Below are 17,801 nucleotides of genomic sequence, written 5' to 3' on the forward strand. Positions count from 1 at the left end.
CACCCATCCCTCCACACATCCATCCCTCCATCCCTCCACTCATCTCTCCATCCATCCATCCATCCATCCATCCATCCATCCTTCCATCTCTCCATCCATCCCTCCATCTCTCCATCCATCCCTCCCTCCACCCACTCATCCCTCCCTCCACCCATCCACCCACAACCCAACCTCCATCCTCTTTTCCCACTCTTGGCTCTTCATTACTCTCTCTTTTCTCCCTTTCTCTTGCTTCCTTTTCCTCACCTCTCCATTCCTAAAGCCCCTCCACCAAGCCAGCAGCAGATGCCCATCAGCCTCCATCAGCCTCCATCAGCCTCCACCAACCTCCACCAGCCTCCACCAGCCTCCATCAGCCTCCACCAGCCTCCACCAGGCTCCATCAGCCTCCACCAGCCTCCACCAGCCTCCATCAGCCTCCACCAGCCTCCACCAGGCTCCACCAGCCCAGGGGACACCCAACCCCAAGCCACAGACTGCAAAGAAATCACAAAGAGCTCCCTTCAGAAAGAAAAAACAACAACAACAAACCCAACAAAGCAAACAAACCAAACCCAACAACAAGGTTGCCTGAGCTATCATTAGAGGGAACACTTCAAACCCTAATCTGTTCTGAGCCAACCTGCCAGCAGAGCACTTTTAGCTCCCTTTTCATGTCCTCAGTAGTTAAGGTTTGCTTAGGCTGCTTTGCATTCGGAGGAGCTTTTATTGCTGCCAGGCAAACCAAAGCCTGAAGCTCTTCAAATTAAGGTCCTGATCCTATCAAGGCCAAGCTTCTGAACGTATATAAAGGCCACCAGCAGCCTTCTGTCACTCCAGTGGGAGCCTCTGTTCCTGTCCTGCAGAAGAGCTGCCCCACAGCTTGCACCTTCCACCCCTCGAGCCGGAGCCAAGCATGAGCAGGCAGGCGCCGACGGTCAGGTCCGTGCTGGGGCGAAGAGGTTTCAGTTCGGCCTCGGAGATCTGCGGCCGAAGCTATGCAGCCTCTGCCTGCCAGCCTGGGAGGTGTGGAGCTGGAGCCTACAGCAGCAGAAGTGTCTGCAACCTGGGTGGGAGCAGGAGAATCTCCTACGTCAATGGGGGCTGCGGCGCTGGATGCTTCGGGGAGTTGGGCTTCAGTGGCGCCGGCTGCGGCAGCACCGGAGGCAGGGTTGGGCTCTGCGGCCCCAGGGGCTACAGCATCGTCAGAGGCTACCCCGAGCGCAAGGCTGAGGGCATCCAAGGGATCTGCATCGACGAGAGGCTGCTGAAGCCTCTCTGCGTTGGGGTTGACCCCCTGGAGCATGAGATCCGCTGTCAGGAGAAGGAGCAGATCAAGACTCTCAACACCCAATTCGCCTGCTTCATCGACAAGGTGAGCGCAGCCTGCTCCGGGCACAGCCCAGCTCCTCCCCCACCCAGCCAGCTGGGTCCATCCCAGGCTCCAGATGCTCACAGGAGGGAAAGGGAACACAACCAAAGGCTCCCAAACCCCAGCCAGGAGCTGAGTCCATCCCAGGGTCCAGATGCCCACAGGAGGGAAAGGGAACAGAACCAAGCCCTCCTCAAATGCCAGCCAAGAGTTGGCTGAGTTGGGTCCATCCAAGGCTCCAGATGCCCACAGGAGGGAAAGGGAACAGAACCAAGCTCCTCCCAAACCCCAGCCAAGAGCTGGCTGAGCTGGGTCCACCCAAGGGCCCAGATGTCCACAGAGCTATGCTGGGTCAGAGGGAGGTCTTCAGTGCTGAGCAGGGCTGGTCTTGGCCACACACTGCTCCTGTTGCTTGCTGGTGCTTGTATCATGGCCATGGCATAAGTGGACTTTGTCGTGGGGGGTCCCGTCTAGACACAGCTCCTTTCTCACTGCAGCCTTGGTCTAGCTCAGACAGAAGCCACAGCCCTGATGGACTCAGCTTTGTGTCCTACCCTGAACCCTTCCTCCCTCTTTCAGCATCTTTCCAAAACCATTCCTGGAGGCCAGGGAGGTTCATCTTGGTTCAGGCTGGGTTAGATACCTGAGTTAGCACCAGATGTGGTAGAGTCAGCTCATGGTTGGCCTCAGAGCTCATAAACTTGGTCATCTGAAAGACCTTCTTCAACCCAAATGATTCTGAGATTCTGAGTTGTCCCTTCAGGCTGGACCTGATGTTCTCAAGGCTCTTTCCAACCCAGATTATTCTGGGCTGTTCTTTCAGGCTGGACCTGATGTTCTCAAGGCTCTTTTCCAACCCAGATTATTCTGGGCTGTTCTTTCAGGCTGGACCTGATGTTCTCAAGGCTTTTTTCCAACCCAGATTATTCTGGGCTGTTCTTTCAGGCTGAACCTGATGATCCCAAAGGTCTTTTCTAACCTGAATGTTTCTCAGCTGCCACTTCAGGATCCCTTTGTAGAAACCTCCCCTGAGAGGTTCTCATCCTGAGCCACCTCAGAGGCCCCATCCAGGGGAACCTTACCCCTGTGGCTCCTCAGACGTTGACTTTATTGCCCCCATCTCTTGATCTGAAGCACTGCTCTCGTTTGGCCTGCAGGTCAGGTTCCTGGAGCAGCAGAACAAAGTGCTGGAGACCAAGTGGGGCCTCCTGCAGCAATATGTCCTGCCCAAGAAAGGCAAGAACCTGGAGCTCTACTTCGAGAACTACATCTGCGACCTGCGGAAGCGCCTGGACTGCCTGCTCTGCGAGAAGCAGAAGCTGGGCAGTGAGGAGTGTGCCACCAGCCAGCTGGTGGAGGAGTTCAAGTGCAAGTAAGGACCCTCAGGTCTCCCCTGGCCGTTGGCATTTCACTTCTCTGCTCCATCTCAGGCGGCGCCTCCCGGGCCTGTGGCGCACCCCCTGGGGGCTGCCACATTCCTCTGTCTGGCTTGCAGACTCTTTGCATTGGTAATGCTGTTGCTCATGAGGAAGCTTCTGATCTCGGCTGGGCTAATGTCTGCTCTGCAGACGCCCTGGTGGCAGCCTTGGGGCCAGCCAAGGCTGTGATTTGCTGTGTGGCTGAAGCTGCTCCCCAGCCCCTGTGTTCTCCTTGCCCCGCAGGTACGAGGAGGAGATCAACAGGCGCACGACGGTGGAGAACGAGTTCGTGGCACTCAAAAAGGTGAGGAGCTCCCAGCAGAGCAAGCACTGAACCCAGCACAGGCTTAACTTGGTGCCAAACTTGGCTGAAATGGGGCAGCAGCCACAAAACTGATAGAATGAGCAGAGAGGAGAGCCAGGGAAGGCTCCATGTGGACAGAAGGAAAAGCTCTGGGAGGATGCTGAGGGTCTGGAGCAGGCTGTCTGGAGAGGTTGTGGAGCCTCCTTCTCTGGACACCTTCCACACCCACCTGCGTGTGTTCCTGAGTGACCTACTCTGAGTGACCCTGCCCTGGCATGGGGTTGGATGATCTCCAGAGGTCCCTTCCAACCCCTACTGTTCTGTGGTTCTGTGATAGAGAGGCACAGGGGCAGAAAAAGAGGCAACTGGAGCCAGAGAACGGTGGAGGTTGGAAGGGACCTGTGGGGACCACTGAGTCCAACCCCCCCCCCCCAGCTGCTGATCTCCACAGCTCCTAGAGCAGGTTGCACAGGTTGGCATCCAGGTGGGCTTGGAATGACTCCAAGGACACAGACTCCACCACCTTTCTGGGCAGCCTTCTCTAGGGCTCCTCCACCCCCACAGCAGAGAAGTTCCTCCCCGTGTTTAGATGCAGCTTCTGGTGGCCCAGTTTGTGCCTGTTGCTCCTCTTCAGTTTCAGGGCCTTTGATTCCTGACTTCTTTGCTTGTTGTTGTTCATCACAACACCTTCTGGGGAGTGACATTTCCCTTTCCCTAGGGAAAATGGAAGTGGAGAGACAAAAGAATTTCTTCTCAACTCTTCCACCATCCCCACCCCAGCAGGAATTTGTTAGCCAAGGGAAGGTTGGAGTGGGAGAGGTCAGTCTGGGCCAGCTGCTGTCTAAGGTGTTGGCTATTTTCCAGCTGCCTCTTCACATCCTTTCTTCTTGGACATCAGAAAAGCAGAAACCATTTGAACAATATTAAAAGGGAGGAAGAAAAAGAGACACAAAAGTGATGCTGAAAGCCTCAGTCCTGAGCTGGCAGCTTTAGTCTGGAGGAGTAAATGAGCCAAAGCAATTCCTGCCAGTCACGTTGGAAAGGTTTTGTTTTCCTTCAGGAGGCACCATCCTGACTCATCCTCTCACACCTCCCTGCTCCTGGAGTCCTGTCCAGGCAGGTTTCTGCTCTCCTGGCTCTGCCTTCTCTGCCTCTCTCCAGCATTTTCAGCCAGGCTGGGGCTGTCTCCTCTCTTTCAGGATGCAGACTGCATCTTTCTGAACAAGGAAGAGCTGGAGGTGAAGGTGGATCTGCTGAGGCGGCAGCTGGAGCTGCTGAAGTGTGTGTTCGAGGAGGTGAGGCCCTGCTCTGCTCCTGGACCCTGCTGGGGCTCACCCTGCAGGTGTCCCAAATGTCTCCAGCTTGAGAGCCCTCTCGAGGAGGCTCTGAGCAGCCTGCTCTAGTGGAGGATGTCCCTGCTGATTGCAGGGGGGGGTGAGTTGGATCACCTTTGAGGTCCTTTCCCAACCCAACCCATTCTGAATCCCATGTTGGAATTGGGTGGTCTTCAAGGTCCCTTCCCAACCCAAACCCTTCTAGGATTCCATGATGGATCTGGGTGGTCTTCAAGGTCCCTTCCAACTCAACCCATTCTGAATTCCATGTTGGAATTGGGTGGTCTTCAAAGTCCCTTCCCAACCCAAACCCTTCTAGGATTCTGTGCTGGAGCTGGGTGGTCTTTAAGCCCTTCCAACCCAACCCATTCTGAATTCCATGTTGGAACTGGGTGATCTTCAAGATCTCTTCCAACCCAAACCCTTCTAGGATTCCATGATGGATCTGGGTGGTCTTCAAGGCCCCTTGCAACCCAACCCATTCAAGGCTTCTATGATTCTCTGTTGGAACAAGATGGCCTTTAAGGTCCCTTCCCAACCCAACCCATTCTGTAGCTGGGCCTCAGCCCAAGCTTGAAGCAGGAGGTTGTTATCACATCAGCACCCTTATGTTGGAGGTTGGGTGGTTCCCCCTTGCTTGACACAGCTCCAGGTCCTACCTCTTGCCCTGAGCCAAGGCAAGTGTCTGGCCAGTTCCTCCAGCTCGCTGCTGCCTGATGAAGGCTGAAGCTGCCAGCTGAATCCTGTCATTAGCAGCAGCAAAGCAGCTGAAGATGACAGGATGCCAAGGGTTAAGTCACTCCAATGCCCTGCCCTTGATGTGGACAGAATTGCTGCAGGTCAGCAGCTGGCAGGCTGCAACCTGTCCAGCAGGGAGGGCGTTCTGCTGAGCTGCCCTGAGGGACACCTCTGACTTGTGAGAGCCACCAGCGGGTGGTGGAGCTTGTCTCAGCCCTTCCTCCTTCCCTGCAAAGCCTGAGGGCTGCTGCTGAGAGCTGAAGGAGGCCTCCCTCCCCCACAGGAGCGAGCCCAGGTGGACAGGCAGCTGTGTGACACCTCAGTCGTCGTCAAGATGGACAACAACCGCGACCTGGACATGGAGAGCATCATCAAGAACGTGGAGTGCTGGTACCAAGAGATCGCTCAGAAGAGCAAAGAGGAAGTTGATGCTTTCTACCAAACCAGGGTGAGTGAGGAGCTGGCAGCTGGGTGGTGCCCACTGAGCAGGCTGCAGGACAAACCCAACCCTTGCCTTTGGTGGTTGCAGTTCCAGGAGCTGCAGGACAAGAGGGGCAAATACTGTGACGATCTGCAGAGCAACAAGTGTGAGATCTCCGAGCTGAGCCGCATGGTGCAGAAGCTGCAGTGCGAGCTGGAGAGCGCCAAGAAGCAGGTATGGGAGGCCTGGAGGTGATGCCTCCAGAAAGGGCAGTGTCTGGGTGGACAGCTCAGGTATGGGGAAGGTCACACAAGGGCCTGCAGAAGACTTAAGACCTGCTCTAGGCTGTGGTTGGAAAGAGGACAGACGAGAAGCTGCCCGAGAGAAGGGCGCTGGTGGCTTTCTCCTCTCTAAGTGGAAGAGAGGATGAATCCAAACCCTGCCTGACCAGGAATTAGGAAGCAAAGCTTGGATGACCTCTGCACTGTTATCTCCCTCTCTGCCAGGTCTCCTGCCTGCAGACCTCCATTTGTGATGTAGAGCAGCGTGGGGACTGTGCCCTCAAAGATGCCCGGGAGAAGCACATTGAGCTGCAGAATGCCCTCCAGAAGGCCAAGGATGAGCTGGCCTGCATGCTGAGGGACTACCAGGAGCTGCTGAATGTCAAACTGGCTCTGGACATCGAGATTGCAACATACAAGACCCTGCTGGAGGGTGAAGAGAGCAGGTGGGTGACAGAGACCTTCTCCCTATCTCCTTTACATCAAAGGCCAGAGCTGCCCAGGCACTTTGCAGCTCCATTGTCACAGAGTCACAGAGTGGCTCAGGTTAGAAGGGAGCTCAGAGGGCATCTCCTCCAAGCCCCTGCCAAGCCCAGGGCCAGCTCCCAGCCAGACTCAGCTGCTCAGGGCCTCATCCAGCCTGGCCTGGCACAGCCCCAGGCAGGAGGCAGCCACAGCCTCCCTGGGCAGCCTGGGCCAGAGTCTCTGCCCCCTCTGCTGAGCAGCTTCTGCCTCAGCTCCACTCCAGCCCTGCTCTGCCTCAGCTCCACACCCTTCCCCCTGCTCCTGCCTCACCCCCCCTCAGCCAAAGGCTCTCTGCAGCCTCCCTGCAGGCTCCCTTCAGGCTCTGGCACAGCTCTCAGCTGCCCCTGGAACCTTCTCCTCTGCAGGCTGCACCCCCCCAGCCCCCTCAGCCTGAGCTCACAGCAGAGCTGCTGCAGCCCTGGCAGCATCTTTGTGGCCTCCTCTGGGCTCCCCCCAGCAGCTCCTGAGTCCTTGCGCTGGGGACAGCATCACTGGAGGCAGGGTTGGAGGTGAGGGCTGAGCAGAGCAGAGATCCTCCCAAGCTCACAGAAGCAGAGCCTGGAGAGGCAGCTGAAGGCTGCAGAGGCCACACTTGTGCCAGCAAAACCAGCTCCTGTCCTGGAGACGTTCAGATGTGTCCCAAGCAGAGGCTCAGGGGGGGCAGCATGAGGAGCATCATGCTTGTAGCTGTGGCTGCTGCTGGTCCAGAGGCTGATGTCTGCTTCTCCTCTCTCCCCTAACAGGATATGTGTGGGGAACCCTGTGAGTGTCTGTAAGTAACCTGAAGGTCTCCAACCATTGAGGTTCTCTCAGTTTGTGGAGCTGTGTCCCTCTGTCTGTCCCTCCTCCCTCTGCCTCCCTTCTTCATTTCAGCTCACAAAGGCTTAATCCCAACATTCTCAACCTAACTTCCCCCCTAAACAATCAGCCTTTGGCTGGAGGGAGAAGGTCACATCCATAACCCCTTCCTACTCTTGGAGGCAACAGTTCGGTGCCCTGGAGAGCCCAGCAGGCAAAGCTGCGAAGGAGCAGAGGCAGCTGAGCAGTGCGGGGGTGGGAGGAGGTGCTGGGGGATGCGCTGGGGGCAGTCGGCAGCTGCCGGAGCTGAGATCTGCTGGAGCAGAGGAGCTCAGCTCGGGTTGGTTCTGCCACTCCCGCCACAACCTGCCTGCTCCAGAGCCTCTTCCACCTTCCCTCTCCGCATAACCAACCCCCCCCCCCGCCCCGGGGCTGTCTTCCAGCTGTGGTCAGCAGCGGCTACAACCTCCCCGAGGAGTGCGGGATGCTGGCTGCGGGCGGCGCTGCCTGCGGCTACGGCTCCCTGGGCAGAAGGTCTGGACGCCACAGCTCCCAGAACGGAGGCTTCAGCTCCCGGAGTGCTGGCATCCACCCCAAGAGGGTGCTCAGCTCCGTGGCCAAGCAGTGTGTGCCGGAGGTCTTCTGCCAAGCCGGAGCGGGCAGCTGCAAGAGCGGCGGCTTCAGCTCCCGCAGCGGCGGGTACCCAGCCCGCACCCTGCTCAGCGCGGGCAGCCCTGCCCTGAGCGCCAGGATGGGGCCCTGCCAGCCCGCAGGGGTGCTCAGCTTCGGCAGCCAGGGCTGCGTCGTCAGGCAGCTGGCAGGTTCCCCTGTCGTGGTTGCCAGCGGCCCTGAGGTCGTGGGGTGCAACAGCGGCGTGGTGCCAGGGGGCTTCGGCGTGGTCAGAGAGCCTTGTGTCGTGCCCTAGGGCTGCCGGGCGGGTGGCACTGCCAGCCGGCTCGGGGCGCGGAGCTCCTCCCGCTGAGATGATGCAGGATCCTTCCTCTGCCCATTAGCAGCAAGGGTTTGGGTCACCAAACCCATTCCCACCTCCCTTAGCGTCAGCTTGAGCCCTGCCGAGGGCTGCTTGCGGAGTCCCAAAGCCCAACCGCACTGCTCCCGAGCTTCTCCAGCAGGCGCCACACACTGCTGCTGCCCAGAGGCTCACGGCTCGAAGGCTTTGCTTGGTGTCCTGTCCTCTCCTCCTGCCTTTCCCCACAGCCAGCAGGTTCCTTTCCCTCACTCTTCTTTCCTACTCAAAGCCTCTTTTCCCTCCCAGCCCTTCCCAAAGCATTTCAGACAAGGGAGGGATGAGTTTGACTTCTCCAGGAGCTGAGGAGCAACTCTTTTGGATCTTGAGCCTTCTCCCTCTTTTGAGTCTTGAATTATCTCTTCTTATTCCTATTTTTAAACAAATTTTCTTTCATTTCCCACCAGAGAAGTTTAAAAAAAAACTAATCCTGAGCTGAAATGTTACCAAAAGGCAAATTCCAACCTCCAGCCCCCTTGCCACAGCCTCCTGCTGGGGTCTGCTTCCAGGTGCCAAGGCAGACCTTTGATTTGCTTCTGCATGGTGGGGGGAGGCTTAGCTGCAAGCCTGCTGATGTTGTAGAAGAGCTCACCCACCCCTCCCTCCCTGCCCCAGCCCCATGGAGTCAGTGGTGCCCAGGTTGAGATGGCCTCTTCCATGCCCATGGAGTTAGTGGTGTCCAGGTTGAGATGGCCTCTTCCATGCCCATGGAGTTAGTGGTGTCCAGGTTGAGATGGCCTCTTCCATGCCCATGGAGTTAGTGGTGTCCAGGTTGAGATGGCCTCTTCCATGCCCATGGAGTTAGTGGTGTCGAGGTTGAGATGACCTCTTCCATGCCCATGGAGTTAGTGGTGCCCAGGTTGAGATGGCCTCTTCCATGCCCATGGAGTTAGTGGTGCCCAGGTTGAGTTGACCTCTTCCATGCCTATGAAGTTAGTGCCCAGATTCTTTGAGTTGACCTCTGCTACCCCTATGAAGTTATTGGTGCCCAGAATGAGTTGATCTCTTCTGTGACCATGAGGTTATTGGTGCCCAGAATGAGTTGACCTCTTCTGGCCCCATGAAATTATTGATGCTCAGATTGTTTGAGTTGGCCTCTTCCACCCCCATGAAGTTATTGGTGCCCAGAATGAGTTGACTTCTTCCATGCCCATGAAGTTAGTGCCCAGATTGATTGAGTTGACCTCTTCCATGCCCATGAAGTCATTGGTGCCCAGATTGAGTTGGCCTCTTCTGCCCCCATGAAGTCATTAGTGCCCAGATGGGTTCAGCTGACCGCTTCCACCCCCCCTGACCAAAGCTGCTTGCATTGGCTGCTCAAACCTCACAGAATCACAGAGTCAGTCAGGGCTGGAAGGGACCACAGGGACCAGCCAGTTCCAACCCCCCTGCCATGGGCAGGGACACCCTACTCTAGAGCAGGCTGCACACAGCCTCAGCCAGCCTGGCCTCAAACACCTCCAGGGATGGGGCCTCAACCACCTCCCTGGGCAACCCCTTCCAGGCTCTCAGCACTCTCATGGTGCAGAACTTCCTCCTCCCCTCCAGCCTCACCTCCCAGCTTCTCACTGTGCCTTCAATAAACTGCATCGAAAGTCCAAGGCTTTGCCTCCTGACCTGGCCCTGAGTGGAGTTTGGAGAGGGTTGGGGAAGGAGCAGTAAGAAAAAACTTTCACAGACTCTGGGGGAGGAAGAACAAAAAACCAAACAGAACTTCAGGTCCTCTTCAGGCAGTCTGGAGCAGGATGGGACCCAGAGCAGTTTCTTCTGCTTGCTTTATCCCCCCAGATCCCATCCCCTTCTGCTTGTTTTATCCCACCAGGTCCCATCCCCTTCTGCTTGCTTTATCCCCCTCAGATCCCATCCCCTTCTGCTTGCTTTGTCCCCCCAGATCCCATCCCCTTGCAGACAGTTTATGGCCAAACTGGTGGCAAAAATTGCCTGAAACCTCTCAGGTGTTCTCCACAAGAGGTTCTGAGCTCTCTACAGTGTCCTCCACAAGAGGTTCTGAGCACTCCAAGGTGTCCCCCACAAGAGGTTCTGAGCACTCTCAGGTGATCTCCACCAGAGGTTTTCCACCCTGCAGCTTCATCCACTGCTGCAAGCTCAGTGGCAGCTTTGGGCCCTTCCATGGCACAGCAGTTGGTTGAAGATGCCAACAGTGACATCCTGGGCTCAGTGGGGCTGTGAGCAGGGCAGTGCCATGCCAGGGGTGGGTGGATTTCAGACAGAGAGGACCTCAGTGGCACCAGGGGTGACAAAAAGGCCCAGGGAGCAGTGAGGAGATCCCTTGGCCACAACGTGCTGGGATCAGCTTCTTATGGATTCATGGAACTGGGTTGGGAGGGGCCTGGAAGCTCATCCAGCTCCATCCCCTGGGACTTTGTCTCAGGACTGAAGCCTCCCACCTGCAGCTCAGCATCTGAGGGGCTGAGGCTTCATGTGGGGGGGGGAAACTCCAACCCAGCATTCCCAAGGGATGATTCACCTGACCTGAGACAGGCACCCAGTGGAGCCCTGGGACTGCTTCCAGCAGGTCTCTCCTGGCTCTGCAGGCAGCCTGGGGCAGGGACATCTCATCCTGCAAGATGTCTCCATCTGCTCAGCCAAACCCACCCTGCTGGCTTCACAGCCATCATCATCATCATCACCACCACCGCTCTCAAGTCCTCCCTGTCTGCAGGCTCACAGGGCACAAGGCAGCTCTGCTCCCCTGCTGCCACAGGCTCTGATTGCCACCTGGATCCTATAAAAGCCACCAGATAAAGCAGGAAGTGATTGCAGAAGAGGTGAGGAGGAGGCTGGGCAGGAGAAGGCTTTTGTGTGCTAGGGTTAGAGACTGGGTCAGGGAATCATGGCATGGGCTGGGCTGGAAGGGAGCTCAGAGCTGAGCCAGCTCCAGCCCCTGCCATGTCCAGCAACAGCTCCACCAGCACAGGCTGCTCAGGGCCTCAGCCAACCTGGCCTGGAGCACCCCCGGGGGGGGCAGCCACAGCCTCCCTGGGCAGCCTGTGCCAGCCTCTGCCCAGCCTCACTCCCACCAACTTCTGCCTCCTCTCCTCTCTCCTCTCTCCCTCTCCCAGCTCCAAGCCATTGGCCCTCTCCTGCCCCCCCCAGCCCTTCTCCCCACTCCCTCCCCAGCTCTCCTGCAGCCCTTCAGCTCCTGCCAGCCTGCTCCAAGCTCTGCCTGCAGCCTTCTGCTCTGCAGCCTCAGCAGCCCCAACTCTGCCAGCCTGGCCCCACAGGGGAGTTTCTGCAGCCTCTGCTGCTCCTGCTGGCCTCCTCTGGAGCCTCTGCAGCACCAGCTCCAGGTCCTTGTGGTGCTGGGGGGGCCCAGAGCTGGAGGCAGTGCTGCAGGTGGGGGCTGAGCAGGGCAGGGCTGAGCAGAGCAGAGAGGGCAGAACCATTTCCCTCACCAGTTTCATCCAAGGTGGTCCCCTCTGGGTGGCTGAGCAGGACCAAGCCTCCACCCCAGCTCCCTTCTCAAGCAGCAAATCTCCTTCAGCAGTTGGTCTAAACTCTTGATTGCCACAGGTAGTGGAGATGGAGCCCACCCGGGGGGGGTTGCCTCTGAGCTTTATGGATCCCCCACATGCATCTGGCCCTTGGGAAGGAGGTGAGGCCAAGGCTTGGGGTCCCTGCTGAGGCATCAGGCAGCTCCAGTTAACTGCCTGAGTGCCACCAAGTCCCTGATGCCACTCTGGGCCGTGGGCAGTGGCATGCCCAGGGGGAGTGCCCAGCAGCCAGCCTGGCCCCAGCTCTGGGCTCTCCTTGTGGCCATCCCTCTGCCATCCATGGCCAGGACAGCTCAGCCTGGCTCTGAGCCAGAGGCCACTTCCAACCTGGCTTCTGCTGGAGGAAGAGGAGCTGGAGCCAGCTCTGGGAGCTGGGCTGGTGCTCAGCAGCTGCTCCTGGGCTCCGCCGCTTGGCCCTGCCCTGCTTTGCATTCCCAGCCTGGAAGGGCTGAAGGCTCAGCCAGCCCCGGGGGCTTCCACGGCTTTCCCCACCTGCCCATTCCAGTCGGGACACCAAAGGTGTCCCCAGATGAGAGGCGACAGAAGCTTGGGCTGGAGGTAGTTGCCTCATCCTCTTGCTCCGGGGCCGAGCTGGAGACAGGAGTCTGCAGCAGCTGCCTGGCATTAGCGCCCAGCCCAGCCGCGGCAGCAGTCGGCGACTGCCTCATTCCAGCGGCAGCATAATTGCCTCTGAGTGGCCTCAGACGCGGAGAGAAGAAAGGCAGATGGATGCCAGCTCCTCCAGAACGAGGGCAGCTCCTTCCCTCCTCCTGCTGGGCCAACACCCAAACCTTCTGAGCTGCAATTTCAGCAAGCTGCAGAGGAAGATGAAGGCTGAGGTTGGTTCCTTGGCTCTCCATGGCTGCAGCTGCCTGGGCTGGTCCTGCAGAGCCACAGCCTCATGAAGGGCAAGGAGCTGAGGTGCAAAGTCCTCAGCAGGGTTGGGGCAGTCCTCAGCATCAATCCAGGCTGGGAGGTGATGTGATGGAAAATGATATTGGGATGCTGGTGGGGGCAGAAGCTGGGCAGGAGCCAGCAGTAGGCACTGGCAGCCCAGAAGGCCAAGGGCAGCCTGGGCTGCATCCAGAGCAGTGTGGACAGAGCTGGAGAGAGATGGATCCTGCCCCTCTGCTCTGCTCTGCTCTAGGCAGACCTCAGCTGCAGGGCTGTGAGCACCTACGGAGTCTCCAAGGACCAGGAGCTGCTGGAGCAGGTCCAGAGGAGGCCACCAAGATGATCACAGGGCTTGAGATCCTCCCCTGTGGGGTCAGGCTTGGAAAATTGAGGCTGTTGAGACCAGGGAAGGCTGCAGGGAGAGCTTGGAGCAGCCTGGCAGGAGCTGAAGGGCTCCAGGAGAGCTGGGGAGGGATTGTTCAGAAGGGGCTGTGGGGCAAGGGATTGGCTCTGGAGCAGGGAGATTTAGGTTGGGCACCAGGAGGAAGTTCTGCACCATGAGTGTGGTGAAATACTGGAACAAGCTGCCCAGAGAGGTAGTGGAGACTCCAAGCTTGGAAGTGTAGCCAGGAGGGTTCAGGCCTTGGGGCAGCAGAGGTTGGCACTGGCTGACCTTTGAGGTCCCCCCCAGCCCATTCCATGGCTCTGAGGTCTTGGCTGATCAACACAGAGATGCCAACCAGAGCCTCCCATGGCCAAGGAGGTGAAGGAAGTGAGGAGAAGCAAAACCACCCAGAGCAGGTGCATGGCCCAGGTCTCCTCCCTCACCCATGAGCAAAACCCAACCAGCTTTTGGGTGGGTGGGAGAACCATCAGGGTGCAGGCAGTGCTGACTCTGCTGCTGCAGAGCTGGCAGCTCCTTCCCTCGGCAGCCTTTCCCAGGCCAGCCCTCCTGGGCAGAGCTGGGAAGCTTCTGCCACACATTCATCTTCCAGGGGAAGCTTCAGCAGCCTGACCACAGGCAGGGCTGAGTCACTTGCTCCTGCAGCAGCTCTCTGCTCTCACCACACCAGGGCTGAGGGTGGGAAGAGCACATTCAGCATCTCAGGGAGACTGAGGGACAGGGAGGCTGCTCAGCAGGGAAGGACCTCAGGCTGCTGCCTGAGGGGCAGCTGAGCACAGAATCAGCCACAGAGCCACAGAAGCAGGCAGGGCTGGAAGGGACCACGAGGCCCATCCAGCTCCAACCCCTCTGCCACGGACAGGGACACCTCACACCAGACCAGGCTGTGCAGAGCCCCATCCAGCCTGGCCTCAAACACCTCCAGGGATGGAGCCTCAACCCCCTCCCTGGGCAATCCCTACCAGGCTCTCACCACCCTCATTCTGAAGAGTTTCTTCCTCACCTCCAGTGTGACTCAGATTTGTTCCATCCCCCCCAGCCTACCACTCCCTGACAGCCTCCAAAGTCCCTCCCCAGCTTTCTTGCAGCCCCCCCAGGCACTGACAGGCAGGACCAGGGGTGCTCAGCTGGCCAGGAAGGGCAGCAGCAGCTACAGTGTGGGCAGCAGGTGCAGGGAGGTGGTGGAGCCTCTGCTCAGCACTGGGGAGGGCACAGCTGCAGTGCTGGGGGCAGGGTTGGGCAGCTGAGTGCCAGAAGGGCATTGAGGAGCTGCAGCAGAGGCAGAGAAGGGAACAGAGCTGGGGAAGGGTCTGAAGAAGAGGCCCTCAGTGAGCCCAGGACACCACCCAGCCTGGTGCCATCAGCAGCCCTGGCAGCCCTGCCCTGGTGCCCACCTCCTGGGGGGGACCTGCAGCCAGCACAGCTCTGCTCTGGCCCCAACGTCCTGAGCTCCACCCACCAGAAGGAAGCCACCAGAGGAGCTCCGGAGGCTCTCCGCTGCCAAACCACCCCCAAAGCCTTTGTCTCCTGCAGCAAGCTGGCTGGGAGGGGATGGAGCTGGGCAAGGGAGCAGAGCTGACCTTGTGGCTCTCAGCTCCAGCCTGAGCTGGGTGGCTGGGAGCAGCCCGAGGGTGGCAGCAGGTGGCCTCAGCTGCCTTCCAGAGCCCCAAGGGTCAGCAGGGGACAGCAGGGATGGGAGCTGGAGCTGAGGCTGGTCCCGACGGAGGAGCCTTGCAGTGTGCCTGGGGGTGCCCAAAGCCAAGCCCTGAACTTTTGCCTCTCAGGGTGGATCTGTGGCAGGAAAAGGGTTTGAAAGCAGCCAGGACCTTGTGGCTTCCAACCCCAGCCAGGAGCCAGAAGCTGTCAGGTGCCAAACTCTGCCTGCTGGCAGCAGGGCCAGGCAGGGCAGAGTGCTGTGAGCTCGGGCAGGAGCTGCAGGAGGAGCTTTGGCCGTGGTGGGACCTCGGGAATCAGAGCTGGAGGTGAGGCTGGTCCTGATGGGCCCAGGCAGGTCTCTGGTCCTATGAGTCTGGATTGTTTCTACCCAAGGAGGTGGAGAATCCTCCACCCACTGCCCACGAGCTGAGAGCTTCTTCCTCCTCCTCTCCTTTTCCAGGTGAGGTCTTTGCCTTCCCCTCCCCTCCCACTGCCCACATCAGAAGAACCAACTCCCTGCTGGCTCTGATGTGGGTTGTGGAGCTGCAAGGGATGAGTGTTCAGGGCAGGAACTAATTACTGCCTAATTTCTTCCCCCTGTCAGTGCACTCTGCTCCCTGGCAGCTCTCTGGGGATCATTTCCTCCCACCCCACCTTGCCCAAGTGTCCATCCACCTCCTGGGGCTGCAGCTGCTGGGCTGAAAGCCCAGCCTGAGCTTTCCCATCTGTGTGGCCACAGGACTCCTCCTCGGCTGCCTCCTTGGTGTGCTGGGAGGAAGGAAAAGAGAGGACTAATTAGGGTGATAATAATCATGGAGTAATGAGAGTGATGTGTTAATTAAAGAGGGGGAGCAGCCAATCAGGGGAGAGCATCCTGGCTTGGATCAGCAGTGCTGGGGCCAGCAGGGCCAGGGAGGTGATTGCCTCCCTCTGCCACAGCTGGAATCCTGGGATCAGCTTTGGGGCCCTCCCTGCCAGAAGGACTTTGAGGAGCTGGAGCAGGGCCAGAGAAGGGCAATGGAGCTGGGGAAGGCTCCTGGGCAGAAGCTCTGTGGCCTGAGGAGGAGGAGGCTGTGGGTTTGTGGCATTCTCCAGGCAGGGTCAGGAATCCTTCCCTGGGTTTGCTTCCTTCTGCTCTCCACTTTTGGAGCTGTGAATTCAGCTCCCAGAAAGCTTTGAGCCTTTCATGGAGCCACAGAGCTGCTGGGGCTGGAAGAGCCCTTGGGGATGCTCCAGCCCTGGCACTGCTCCACAGTTCGCAGCCCTGCTGCTGAGCCAGCACCACTGAGCCACAGCCCTCAGCACCATGTCCAGGAGCCTTTGAACCCCCCCAGGCATGGGCACTGCCCCAGCAGCTCCCTGGGCAGCCTGGGCCAGGCCTGCAGAACCCTCCCAGGGCAGGAATTGTTGCTCAGGGCCAAGCTCCACCTGCCCTGGGGCACCTTGAGGCCATCTCCTCTTGGCCCTTGGCAGCACAGCCCAACCCCCCCCTGGCTCCAGCCTCCTCTCAGGCCCTGCCACAGCCCCACAAGCTCTGCCCTCAGCCTCCTCTCCTCCAGCCTCACCCCCCCCCAGTTCCCTCAGCTGCTCTCACTGCAGGGCCATGCTCAGCTGCTCTCTCTGCAGGGCTATGCTCAGCTGCTGTCACTGCAGGGCTGTGCTCAGCTGCTCTCTCTGCAGGGCCATGCTCAGCTGCTGTCACTGCAGGGCCATGCTCAGCTGCTCTCTCTGCAGGGCTATGCTCAGCTGCTCTCACTGCAGGGCTGTGCTCAGCTGCTCTCTCTGCAGGGCTATGCTCAGCTGCTGTCACTGCAGGGCCATGCTCAGCTGCTCTCTCTGCAGGGCCATGCTCAGCTGCTGTCACTGCAGGGCCATGCTCAGCTGCTCTCTCTGCAGGGCCATGCTCAGCTGCTCTCACTGCAGGGCCATGCTCAGCTGCTCTCTCTGCAGGGCTATGCTCAGCTGCTCTCACTGCAGGGCCATGCTCAGCTGCTCTCACTGCAGGGCCATGCTCAGCTGCTCTCTCTGCAGGGCTATGCTCTGCTGCTCTCTCTGCAGGGCCATGCTCAGCTGCTGTCACTGCAGGGCCATGCTCAGCTGCTCTCTCTGCAGGGCCATGCTCAGCTGCTCTCTCTGCAGGGCTATGCTCAGCTGCTGTCACTGCAGGGCCATGCTCAGCTGCTCTCACTGCAGGGCCATGCTCAGCTGCTCTCTCTGCAGGGCCATGCTCAGCTGCTCTCTCTGCAGGGCCATGCTCAGCTGCTGTCACTGCAGGGCCATGCTCAGCTGCTCTCACTGCAGGGCCATGCTCAGCTGCTCTCACTGCAGGGCCATGCTCAGCTGCTCTCTCTGCAGGGCCATGCTCAGCTGCTCTCTGCAGGGCTATGCTCAGCTGCTCTCTCTGCAGGGCCATGCTCAGCTGCTCTCTCTGCAGGGCCATGCTCAGCTGCTCTCTCTGCAGGGCCATTCTGGCCTTTGCTCTCCTCTGCCTAACAAATCCTTTCCTGTGAAGGTGATTTTGATGAAATCTCAGTGTCCTTTGGCTGCTTCAATCCAGCTGCACTGGGACAAAGTGAAGGTTGAGTCCCCATCCCTGAGGGGGGGTTCAAAGGCACAAAGAGGGTGGTGAGACATTGGCTCAGGTCACCCGAGGAGGGTGTGGATGCTTCCTCCCTGGAGGTGTGCAATGTCAGGCTGGATGAGGGCCTGAGGCAGTGGGAGAAGTCCCTGGGCACTGCAGGGGTTGGCACTGGCTGGGCTCTGGGGTCCCTTCCAGCCATGCCAAGGGCTGTGGTCCAGCAGCAGAGCTGGCACAGCAGGATGACCTCAGAGGTCCTTCCCTCCCCCAGCCCATTCCATGCCTTTCTCTTCCCAAAGCCAAGCCCAGAACTCTCCTTCTGCCCTCCTTCTGGGCCTGTGCCACTGAGGTGGCTCAGGGAAGCTGCCAACGGAGAGGGGAGGGGAGGGGAGGGGAGGAGAGGCCCAAGGCAGCTGGGCAGGCTGAGGGTGCTCTGAGTGCCAGCAGCTGCCTGGAGCATCACAGAGCCCCAGGGGCAGGGTGGAGGCATCGAGGCAGGAGCTGGAGCAGCTGAGCTGTGTTTGAAGAGGCAGTTCCAGCCTTGCTGCCCACAGATGC

General features: G+C 58.9%; 1 protein-coding gene across 1 annotated transcript; it reads left to right on the forward strand.

Annotated features, from left to right (window-relative positions):
* Nucleotides 1-895: 895 nt before the first annotated feature.
* LOC135174429 (keratin, type II cytoskeletal 4-like) lies at nucleotides 896-8,095 on the forward strand. Its single transcript, XM_064141696.1, has 9 exons — nucleotides 896-1,354; nucleotides 2,509-2,723; nucleotides 3,013-3,073; nucleotides 4,273-4,368; nucleotides 5,429-5,593; nucleotides 5,675-5,800; nucleotides 6,073-6,293; nucleotides 7,116-7,144; nucleotides 7,614-8,095. The coding sequence occupies exons 1-9, from the start codon at nucleotides 896-898 to the stop codon at nucleotides 8,093-8,095; spliced, it is 1,854 nt and encodes a 617-aa protein (XP_063997766.1).
* Nucleotides 8,096-17,801: the final 9,706 nt, after the last annotated feature.

The sequence above is a fragment of the Pogoniulus pusillus genome, unplaced genomic scaffold (assembly GCF_015220805.1).
Source record: "Pogoniulus pusillus isolate bPogPus1 unplaced genomic scaffold, bPogPus1.pri scaffold_64_arrow_ctg1, whole genome shotgun sequence".
Classification (NCBI taxonomy): Eukaryota; Metazoa; Chordata; class Aves; order Piciformes; family Lybiidae; genus Pogoniulus; species Pogoniulus pusillus.